The 12083-nt window shown below is 38.6% G+C and overlaps 1 protein-coding gene across 1 annotated transcript; it reads left to right on the top strand.

The window, feature by feature from the left end:
• Window positions 1-9703, top strand: ostf1 (osteoclast stimulating factor 1). The gene is made up of 10 exons (XM_083911797.1): window positions 1-134; window positions 4202-4248; window positions 6053-6103; window positions 6342-6405; window positions 6559-6612; window positions 6778-6885; window positions 7255-7304; window positions 8274-8352; window positions 8528-8626; window positions 9509-9703. The coding sequence occupies exons 1-10, from the start codon at window positions 101-103 to the stop codon at window positions 9565-9567; spliced, it is 645 nt and encodes a 214-aa protein (XP_083767923.1). The 5' UTR covers window positions 1-100; the 3' UTR covers window positions 9568-9703.
• The last annotated feature ends 2380 nt before the right edge of the window (window positions 9704-12083 follow it).

Raw genomic sequence — 12083 nt, 5'->3', positions numbered from 1 at the left:
CTCATTGGCAGAGATAGCGAAGTGTTCACAGTCCAGCGACGTTTGTGACTGAAATAACTCACATCGGTGGTTCGTTGTATGTTATCTCTGAGCCTCGCAAATGTCGAAGCCTCCTCCCAAGCCGGCCAAGCCAGGTAAGACTGAAACTGTGTCTTTCATTGTTTAAATTGAGCCCAAAACTTCAGCTCTTGTCTGTCTCGACGTCTACACACCTTGTTGGCGATGTGAGCCTAATGGGCGGACGGTGAGCACTTCATGAGTGACTGAAAATCAGCCGTTTTTATACGAACTCTCATCACACACGTGGAAAGAAAGCTTATAAATTCTGATTAATATCAGTATCCATTATCACTGGGTGGAGCAGGACTACAGTTGAGTTGTTAAAAGTGCCTTCACTGACTGACACCCTGCTCTCAGCAGCTGCAGGCCTCTGTGACTTCCCTATTTCCATCATTCATGCAATGAGAGTGCCATCATTCAGTGGCTTTAGGTCGGAGGTTAGGAGGTGATGATGAGTCTGCATGCGGAGTGACATCAGTCTTACTTCCTGCAAACTCAGTCTGTGCTGCTCTTCTCTGGTGACAACATCCCAGAGATTAGGAAATGTGTCAATTACTCACGAAATGTTTGGTGAAATCATAACACACATGACTTTTTTTTTGCCCATCGTGTTTTTTTTCCAAATGTGTGTGTATCTTGTGAAAACCTATAGATTGCTCCTTTGCAACAGGTGTTTTGTTAAAGAAAATACATTTATTTCTTGTTTGGGTGCTGAGTACGGCTGCACCTAACAATGACCTACTTTTTATTAATCTGTTGTTTCATTTTTACAGTCAAACGATTAGATGTCTGGTCTATAGAATGTCCGAAAGTGTCGATCAGTGTTTCCAAAGCTCAAGATACCATCAAATGTCTTGTTTTGTCCACAGCTCAAAGATATTCAGTTTACCGTCACAGAAGAGAAGAGCTCAACTTTTAAAAGTAGTTTCCACGCTGGCAACTAAGCATCAGCCTTAAGTTACTGAAACTGAAAAAGGGTTTGCCATTTTTAGCCTTCTTATACTTTGAGTGATTAAGATACTATGCAGTTACACATCAGCCTAATAATTAGAATGTGATGTAAAAGAATTAAACCTGCATTACAGTAGCGAAACAAAGTTGATTCCACAGTCAAACAACTTAATTTGCTTCACCATTTTCTCTAAAACGGACAACGAACATACATGCAGCATCTTCTGGTTCTGACTCTAACAGCAATATTTAAATATCACTAACGAAAATTAAAAATGTATTTATTTTGGTGCACATTCTGCTTTCCCTGCATTTATAATATGTGGACAAAAAGTGGTTGCCAATTTCTCCAAATGGTTGCCAATGACAACCTGACAACTGTTACGGTCGAGCTCTGCACAGGAGTAAAGAAACCAGAAAATATTTGCATTTACGATGCTGGAATCAGAGAGATTTGACTTGTTTCTTAAAAATTACTCAAACCGATTTATTGATTATCAAATTAGTTGGTGAACTAAAAGATTCATCTTTGCAGCTCTTAACAGGCGTTATCACGATTAATGCCAGGTGGGAAGCAACTAAAAAGTCTGCAGTCAAACCTACACTCATGTGCCAGTTTAAAGCTACACACACACACACACACACACACACACACACACACACACACACACACACACACACACACACACACACACACACACACACACACACACATATGTTTTCACTAATTTGGGCATTTTCTAATGTAATAAAATAAATAAATAAATGAAGAGAGCTTTCCAAAGGGTTGTGAGTTCTTGGGAGGCAGAAATCCCAGTTTATTAGGTACACCAGCTCTGCAATCAATCATAAATTAATGAAGGTTATAATGTTCAGATTTTATTGAAACTGTTTTAAAGAGGTGTTGATTTAACTTCATTTTGGAGGTTGTTGTCTGTGCTGTGTTATGTTAAATATGTATCTTCCCTCACCGATATCCACTAAATTAGGTGAAATGTTTTTTTGTCTGCTGTGGCCATGTGAGAACAGATCACAAAACTCAGACAGACACGTTATTACCGTTCATACTTTTCGTAGTTATTCATGAGTCAGCGCCACAACACCTAACCCGGTCGTGAGTGACGGCAGGTGAGATTGTGGATCCCTGTCGTCTGCGTTGACAGGGGGCTGGTTGGTGTCTGTCATTAGGCAAAGAGCTCTGTTTCTCTACAAAGATCTAATGAAACATTTTTTGTGTCTGTGGGTACTTGAAGAGATCTTTAGTTTTAAACGTGCGCAGTGATAACTTTTTTTTTATAGTGGTGTCCACATTCTCTCTGAACAACAATGTACCCTAACAGGACCAGGCTTGTGAGTTACATTTTTTGTGCTCCTTTCTTTTTCCTGTACTTTTTTTTTAGAGGAATCATTTTTACTTTGAACCCAGCATTTAGAGAGAGCCGTGTACATGATCTGGTGTCATTATAGTTTAATAACTCTTAGTGTCATATTTCTGGAGGCTTTGATGGTTAGGTTTTTGGCTTGAACCGCGAACAGGAATGAGGAATCTCCTCCAAGATCAGACACATTATTTTAGGGGAGAGCCGGGAGCAAGACTAGAGCTGTTGCAGTTGCTTTGCAATGAAACAACACAGCTGGAAATCATCACAAACCCACAAGTAGATATTGTTTTGTCCACACTGAGGTTCATTTTTTTTTCTTTTCTTTTTTTTAAAGCTAGAATGAGTCCTTTTATTTGCCGGAGGCTTCAAAATGCAGAGAGCGTGGACTAGTCGGCACAGGCTTCTGTGTGTTTTAAGCAGCATGACCAGGCCTGCAGAGTAGAAGTGCTCGCTGTGTTGAACAGAGCTGGGCTTGTGCAGCCCCCTCTCATTCAGAGACACTCAGACTGTGTGTTAGTTAAACAGAAACCCTGAGTAACGGACAGAAGGGAGCTACAGCTACCCAACATTTTAGCCTGTTAGCTGAAACAATCAGCTGACAGAAAAGACACTCATGTCCATAATCATATGCATTCCACATAGTACTAGTAAATAAATCAGCATCTAAATCTCTTTATGAACCCAGTGTCTTTATTACACTAAATTCAAATTGTGGTTTGTATCATTCATTTATCTATTTGTTATTTTTTAATAATCTTTATTATTTTATTTGTATAGCACCTATTTATACTGCACAAATAAAAGCAATATTAGAATTGATCAAAAACAACAGCTATGTAAAAGTTAAAACTATGTATGCGTAAAAATATCAGATGACACAAGCACCCTTTAAATCACACTAAGAATATATGGACTCAAAATATACTAATGTTATACACTATTATATCAATATAATTCTTAAACCTTTTCTTAAAAAATATGAGATTAAAACAACTAAACAAACAAACCAAAAAGTGTATTCAGGATAAAAACAAGCGATAAAACGGACTGCATCTTTGTGTTTTTAAATGAAATATTCATCAACAATCTTTAAAAAAGAATACAGTAGAGTGAAGCACCAAATGATATCAGACAGGTGTCACTGAATCACCGGTTAGTTAGTTAACTGCAAACAAAAGTGGTTTTCAGTGTAACCACCTTATTAGTCTGTTTAGTAAACTTTTTGTGTATGTAAGAAAAGACATCATACATAACTTCAGGCATTGTTTAGTCCCAGAAATCAACAGTTGGTAGAACTGTTTTTAAAGTAAGTGTGTGTGATATGGCACTGCTTCCTCAAGCTCTGTTGTAGGCCGCCATGAACTAGTTCAACTGTCGACTAAGGCCACAACCAATCTGGCAGCTTCCCAGCAGCACAACGGCCATCACAAGCCCGGAGGGCAGCTACCTCAGGGGCTGCACACACAAGGACCAGCTATATGTTTCTGTCCCTGCACTACATTTGAATACATGAATTGTTATTGGCTGCAGCAGAGTTGTTTTAGTGAACACAGGTACCCGAGAGTAGACATTAGGAGCTATGTGTCTAAGTGCCAGTGCAATCGCTCAGGCAGGGTTTGGATGATGTTGATACTTCTCTGATGCGTTGCACTTGGATGAGAGTAACTGATTACATTAAAGCAACATTCTGCAATCACATGCACACTCATTGGTTGTTCAACAGGGCTGTGAAGTGGCGGCATGAGGTTAACTCTCTACAGTCTAAAAATATTTAATCTAACATTAAATCTGTGTTTTCTCTTTTCTAGGCCAAGTCAAAGTGTTCCGAGCACTGTTCACCTTTGAACCCAGGACGGTATGAGCTTTTTCTTTCTTGAGATGGATTGTTTTTCTAATATTTGATGATTGTTGGACTCCATTTGCTAAGTTAATTGAGTTAATTGTAAGACATATTTTCATTATCAATTAACTTGATAATAAATTAATTTGACTTACCTCTTCTGTGAGTAAATGTGAGCATTTCAGTTTAAATTGCTGTACAGAATTCTAGCCACAAAATAATCTCTAAATCTACAGGGTCTTGAACAGTCTCCAATGTGCAGATTTTGTAACTGTGACGTTAAATCACATATTGGTACTACCCCCCCAGTGGCACTGTTCTGGCCAACAAAATGTAATAAAAAGGCATAATTGGACATGCAGACCTTACTTATGAGTAGGGCTGGGTATTCTTTAATAAAAAATTACGATATCAGTACCCTTAATGTGAAACAGATACCAATAACTAGTGATAGACCGATACGTCAACCAGCCAATATTTGCGGCCGATATTTGCATTTTTTAGGTATATTGGCCGATGCCGGCATTATTTTCAGACAGGGCGTCCACACGCAGCTCCATGTTGCTGCAGACGAAGTTTAATAAATAAAATTGAGACTCGTAGGATTTGTTATGATTTTGCAATTTTTATGATGTTAATTAAGTGAGTTAAAAAGTAGTATCGGCTCCAAATATCAGCTCAAGAAAATCGTCAGTACGTATCGGTCATCGGCTAAGGCTGACGAAAAAAAAATCGGTCGATCCCTACCAATAACCAATAAAGTACTTCATTGGAAAAAATCCTTCTACATTTATTTTATCAGATACCACAGGCGTGGAGTATTTCCATGCGTTTGAATGTTTTGGTGGCATGTTAGCGCACTGAACTGCCAAGTTCATCAAATACACTGCACTCCAGTTCACCAGAGGACAGTCTGTATGTGTTGGAGCTGCTGTAGTTGGCCAATCACATGTTCCACGCTTACAGGGATTGGCTGCAAGCAAAACCATAAAAATAGTCTTTTTTTTTCTAGATCTGGGTAGAAAGGATCAAATGAAGTTTCAATACTTGGTTGGTACTGTGTCATTTGTGACGAAACCTTAAAAGTATCGAGTACCATAACCAGCCCTACTTATGAGATTTTAAAATGTGTAATCTCAATGCGTAGTGGAAATATTAATTGCACAAACCAATGACCTGCATATGCTGCCGGATGAGAAAAAGTATCAAAGGGGTCGGGAATAATTGATGAAATCAACTGAACTAATCCACATATTACAATGTGCTTTGGTGGAACTGTTCTGTGTGTGTTGTTTTCTTCATTATTACTATGAAGCATTACATTTTATTCATTTAAATTAGTTACAGTAGGAAAAGAGCATTTTTTAAAAAACAATTGTTAGAAGAGAAAATATATTTACCTCCAGCGAGGGGGATTTAAAAAAAATAACACAGATTATTCTTTTTTAAAAGTTCATCCCTTAGGGTGCATGCCCGCTGAATGCGACCTGGCTGGCAACAAAATTTGCACTCATGCATTGTGTGCTAGAAGCGTCTAATGTGCTGCACAAAGCATGCTGGGATACCTGCAGAGATGTTGCAGATACATTTTCTACAGTGTGACTGGCATGGTGTTTATGAATCGATTCCTCTCTGTTTTCTGTGCTCCATCAACAATTAAACAACATTCAAATGCTTGTACGTCACAATTGTTTCAGTAGCCGGTGAACAGTGGGTAAAAAGAGGAAGAATGGATGTGAAATGCAACATAAGTCTGTCTACTGTGATGGCAGAAACTAACTGATTAAGCAAAATTGTCTTATTTCTTTATGTTCTTCAGCCAGACGAGCTGTTCTTTGAAGAAGGGGACTGTTTGTACATCTCTGACACAGTAAGTCCTTCTTCTTTTTCCTCTTTTTATTAAAGCATTTTGTTTTTCACTTTTGTGTTTCCAATTTTCACCTTTTATTCAAAATGTCCTCCCTTTTTCATTTACACTTTTGTCTCCCTCTTTATTTCACTTCTATTTTCCTTGCATTCATTTTTCATGCACATTGGCCTGTTCGTCTCTACTCATTTGCTTCTGTGATTTAAAAAAACAAGGATTTCTGCATTACCATTATCCCCAGAGTGACAGTAATTGGTGGAAGGGGACATGCCGAGGAAGGACGGGACTAATACCAAGTAACTATGGTGAGTAGACACTCATTACATGTGTGCATGGACTAAAATATTACATGATGCTGACATTAGTCTCTATATTATCTATATTACTATAATATTGTAATTGTCTCTTATCAGAGAATCTCAGATGATGCACTAATGGTTTTGTTTTTTGTCTTTTAGTGGCAGAGGGAGCAGAGTCTATTGACAATCCACTGCACGAAGCAGCCAAACGAGGTGCGACATCTATCTACATATCCGAATTTTTCAATTAAATTAGCTGAATTATTTATTTGATTTTCTGCCGGAGAGCTGTTACTCTGTTTGCATCATAAGCAGCTTCTCTATTCAACTATATGTGCCTTTTGTGTGAAAAATGCACATATTTGCGTGTTTAAACAGGCAATCTGAGCTGGCTGAGGGAATGTGTGGAAAACAAGGTTGGAATCAACGGGCTGGATAAGGCTGGAAACACTGCCCTCTACTGGGCATGTCATGGAGGACATAAAGGTAACAGTGGTGTTTAAAACATCTTAAGATTTACCTTTTGCGTGGACATTGCATGGATTAAGGCCACAAACATAGCAGCTTCTTTTATCAAACACTGACTTTTCAGAAGGGCAGCAGTAATGATAATGATGACAGATTGTCTACAATGCTTTGTTGAGGCAGTGGCTTGATGTGATTTCATAAATCTTAAATTGTGACACACTGACAGATTTGTTTTATGTGAGAAGTGAAGCACAGGAAACAGGAACTTGGTCTATGAAAGCGTTCCAGTTCTTCTGTGTTTCTTTTTTGTTCCCACATGATAGTTATGCGATGCACGCCAGTAACTTTTCACTCGATCCGTCATTCAAAGTTGTCTTTTTGTATCAGATGTGGTGGAGGTGTTGCTAAGCCAGCCCAACGTGGAGCTCAACCAGCAGGTAAAATGGCTTTAAAATTCACTCCTGCATCAAAGTAAAGTAACTAATGGGTCAAAAACATAGAGGTGATGTTGCCTGATTTCTCAGCCCATCTGACTTTGCAAGATTTGCGGAATGGGGACAATGGTGAAGGCCTCAGGGTGAATTTAATACAGTATGGTTTATATGGTATACATGTTTTCATCCCTTTGTTTGCTTAAACCTGGGGTGGGCAGTTTATTCTTGGTGTTGTTCATTAATAATAACTAATTCAAGTGTTCTGAGAGAAAACTAGACTTGTACACCTCCTCTTGGCCTTGTTTTCAGGCTTTAGAAAATCTAGCCATGACTGTGATCAGTCATTTTCAGAGAGAGAGAGAGAGAGCTGCAGGAAGAGCCTCACTATGCTTCCAATTATGGTGTTTTGCTTCTTTTGCTTTTTAACTACTGCGGTTTTAATCTTTTTAGTCATTGTTCTTATTCTTTTTTTAGTCATTGTTTCATTAACTGTTTGTAGCAGTTGCTTGTCTATGTCTGTTTTGTTGTTTTTCTTAAAAGCCTAACCAGGGAAAGCTCTGCAACTTAGCTACGGCTAGACATTCTATACACACTGCACTGTTATTTAAGTGCATCATTATTTAGATATAACAATGCATACATGCACTGTCCCTGTCATATACATTAATGAGATAAAATTAAAACCCCTCCCAAGTAATATATATTCTTCAACCGTGGGGAAAACCAAATTAAAAAAAAAAATGCAGAAAAGTGAAATTGTGTTCATCCCACTTCTATGCCAAGACACAGTGAAGCTGTTCTGGAAAATGTTATTTGGACAATTTGTTGCTTTTTCCTTTGAATTTGTCACCCATCTCTATTTCTTGCATAAAAAACCAAACATTTTTTTTACAGCTTGTGGTCACAGATAGTTTGATTTGAAAGCTTGTGCTTCTCAGGGCATTTGTCGGTGATGTTGATGCTTTGTTTCAGAATAAACTTGGGGACACTGCCCTGCATGCTGCCGCCTGGAAAGGTTATTCTGACATTGTGGAAATGTTGCTGAGCAAGAGTGAGTATCCAGTCACATCTCTTAAGTTTTGAATTTGTTAAAAAGAATTTGGCCAGCAGGTTATCTTCTTTATGTGGATGGATATTGAAAACAGAGCAGGAAAAAACTCCATTGTTTCATAAGACCCTTATATTAATGCAGTTTCTAGTCATTTATTGTGAGATGTTTATTTCAGATCCGAAGACAGACATCCGGAACAATGAGAATAAGCTTGCTCTTGAGATGGCCACCAACGCAATGTGTGCTTCACTTCTCAAAAGGAAGCAGGGAAGCAGTAAGTACAGCTGCCACTCTGGGGCAACCGCGCCGCACTCACACATTCATTATCACTAGGACAAGCCACTCACACAGTGAACAGAATAATGTGCTTTTTTTTTTACTGAGCTGGGGTTTACTGTCGGTGGGAGGCAATTGTCCAGCAACAAGTTTAGACAATCCTGGAGATAAGCACCGGCACCAGTGCGACAAGCGTCACTCAATAGGACGTGTTCAAGGGATGAGCAGCATGTTATGTTCTCTACTACAGCCAGTGAGGAGGAGCAGAAGACTTAATCAACAGACTAAATTCCAGTAAACTTAAAAACTGAGACTCTACACAAAGCTTTACACAGTAATCGTTCGTGCAAATAGCAAATTTAATGAAGAAATAATAGTTAAATGTGCCATTCAGTAAAGATTATTATATTTCTGTCTGTGAATGACACATGCTATAATGTTTATGAATTGTCATTTGCCAGAGTTTATGAAGCAATGTCCTATATCTATGGCTTGTGTAAACGGCAATAATTAGGGGTATTGCATGCAATTAGGTTTGGTACTTTTGGCAAATACACAGTACTGGAAGTTGATTCAAGGACTGGAAATAATAGAAAGTCTATAGTAATTGGTCCTTGAGTCTCTTAACCCTTTTCCAACAAGGACCAATTACTTTAGACCGTCTTTCCATTATTATTATTTCCAGCCCGTGAATTAACTAGCAGTACTAAATATTGTCATTCACATCATGAATGAGACCCTCAAACAGTATTAATTGTGAATTATATAAAACTACACATGCTTTGAAACTTAATTTGCAAAAGATGCAGCAGACAAGGTTTTGCAGATAAATATAAGCAGTGAAATATTTCAACATTCCTGTTATGACCTGTTGTTTCAGACCTCACCCGCACACACAGCAACGCAGAAGAGTATTTGGATGATGAGGACTCGGACTGAGGAGCCGACGCTGTCGAAACATCAACACTGTCTTCCATTGGGTTCGGGGAGGTTGTGGAGCTCAGAGTTTTATGACAGACCTAAAATGGATTTGCTGCTGTTTCCAACTGTAACTCCATTTTAGTTCAATTATTTTGTGCAAACACCTCAGTTCTCAACCCCTGTGCATCACATCAGTGTGTATTTCAAAGCATTTAACTGATGCATTTCCAAATGTAGTGGGATTTGTCTTGGATGTTGCACACTGTGGACTGAGGGGCAGAATATATGTTGTAGTGGAGAAAGGGAACAACGCTCTAAGAAACACATTCCCAACATACAGATTGTTTAACCCATTTACACTGGGCAGTAAATTTCCAGTGCAGATTAGAAGTTTGATCTGGTCTGTGTCGAGTTGAGTTTTTAACTTCAATTACTGAACTCCGAAATTTGGAAACGCATTATCTCTTGCAGCTCTGTCACAACTAGGCACAATTTAGATCTGTTTATATGCATCTGGGAGGCAATGCAACATTCGTATTAAACCTTAATGTTTGCCCTTTAAATGGGACATGGTGAGGGACCCATTGGGAGATTTTCCTTTATCTATTTGGTCATATGTAAGGTTGTCAGTAATTTGCATAAATGGGCTTCATATGGGCAATTTTCCTCCCCCTCCTCGTAATGTTATGAAACTCACCTGTTGCTCTCTGCACTTCACGTATTTTAGTCTTCCACTGATCAGTTCAGTGTAATAAAACAACATTACTCTTTCATCTTTAAAGCTTTTGATGGTGTGATTTCCATCCTGGGAGCAAATTTCTGGTGTTATTGCTGCTTTGTTATATGTATATTAAAAAAAGTGCCTTAAATGTGTACAACATAGAAAGTGTGTCTTTGATAATGTATCAATGTGAACCTGCTTTTGTCTTCCGAGGTTATGAATTTCTTAAGATGTTTTTGTTCTAGATTTCTATCTGCTCTGTCTTCGATCTACAATAAAAGATTTTTAACTTAAAATATCGCACTGCGTAGATTTTTATGTTCACAATAAACAAACGTTAAAGGGATCTTTGGGAGCAGTTAGATTTAATGCTGTAAGGATTCAGATTTGTCCCACATTACACAAGCTATACTAGAGATTATAATGCATTACTCAAAGCTTTTCACAGCAAGCCAAGAGTATGGAAGCCCCGAGAGGCAAATATTCTAGTGATCCATTTTCTAAGTAATCTATATTGCTTTCTCTCTTCTGTGTTTATGTATTTGTTGTAATGCTGAAAGTGCACAACTACCACGTGTTCTTGCACCGATCAAAATACAGCTCTAGCCAGTAATTAAAGCTTTAGGAAAAGTGTTTATTCTCGCTTCTGTCTTATTTAATAATCATACACATAAGACTGTCCATCTTTCATCTGTGGACATGTTGCCACAGTGTTTGTAGGCACAAACTAACGTTAAATGCATCATTATCAGCTGGTATTGCTAACCCATTAAATATAATGGTTTTCCAGCTTTGTAACTGGAACACTGTCAACTTGGGTGCGACCTCATTCCCACCTCGGAGGTTAATGGAACACAATTTCTGTCCAATTTAGGTCATGGGGGTAGTGATGCACTTTCTTGTGGCTGAAATTAGTCCTACAACAAACTCAAAAAATATCCTGGCAAAACTTTTCTCCCACCTAAACAGGAGAGAAAACATTTGGATCACACACAATGGATCAGCCTCTGAGGGCTTCCATACAATTCCTCTCATAACTGTAAGTGTGGAAACAAACCCGTTCTTTAAATGTGAGGACACACCATTGTGGGCTGTACTAATCTGTGCAGCAATGCATGCACATACATACTCAAAATCAATACAAAAGATCAGAAAAGTCAAAGAACTCCTTTATTACAAAGTCAGCATGTTGATGTTCAGACAAAGGGGAAAAAATAGATGTGTTTCATGAGGGATTCTGGTACATGCTACATAACTGCCAGACCATAGAAAAAAGAAACAGACAGTTGAAGCAGAGAATAGGCTCTGATCTTTGAAAGTATTTCCTTTCCTTGACATTTCTTCCTGACTTAACATAAACAGGAATGGCTCAAAATATATAAAACCTGCCTCTGTACTTTATGAGTACACATACAGCCAAGGAAACAGGGGGCAAGACTATTGATACTCGTATTTAACAAGGACAGTTATTTATCCTCTGTACAGTCAGCATCAATGTAGGGAACAAGAAATGTTTCCTGGTGGAAAAATCATAAATCCTGTCTCTCTTCACGGAGCAGATAACAGAGGAATTGACTAGTGGGACTATTTAATTTTTGTGAAATATGACTAATGCCGCGTTAGCTTGAATATCAGTCTGAGGGCATCCTGCAGCAGCAACTACTGAGTAAGAGGATGCAGGAGAGGGAGGTAGCGCATTCAAAACGAACTGCCCCTCTGCGATTTTTTAGTAACACTTAGCTAGACAGAAAGGCAAATAGCAGGTAAATGGTCATATGGGGGGGGGGGGGGGGGGGGGGGTGTCAGTATCAAT

The sequence above is a fragment of the Echiichthys vipera genome (genome assembly GCF_963691815.1).
Source record: "Echiichthys vipera genome assembly, chromosome: 4".
Lineage (NCBI taxonomy): Eukaryota > Metazoa > Chordata > Actinopteri > Perciformes > Trachinidae > Echiichthys > Echiichthys vipera.
The sequence above is the reverse complement of the archived record's forward strand: the minus strand, read 5'-3'. Positions and strand labels throughout refer to the sequence as shown.

Excerpts from the sequence above, each read along its gene's own strand:
- ostf1 (XM_083911797.1), top strand. The coding sequence starts at position 101 with ATGTCGAAGCCTCCTCCCAAGCCGGCCAAGCCAG. Across the intron at positions 4,249-6,052 it reads TCACCTTTGAACCCAGGACG|CCAGACGAGCTGTTCTTTGA; the intron begins GTATGAGCTTTT and ends TATGTTCTTCAG. Across the intron at positions 8,627-9,508 it reads CAAAAGGAAGCAGGGAAGCA|ACCTCACCCGCACACACAGC; the intron begins GTAAGTACAGCT and ends CTGTTGTTTCAG.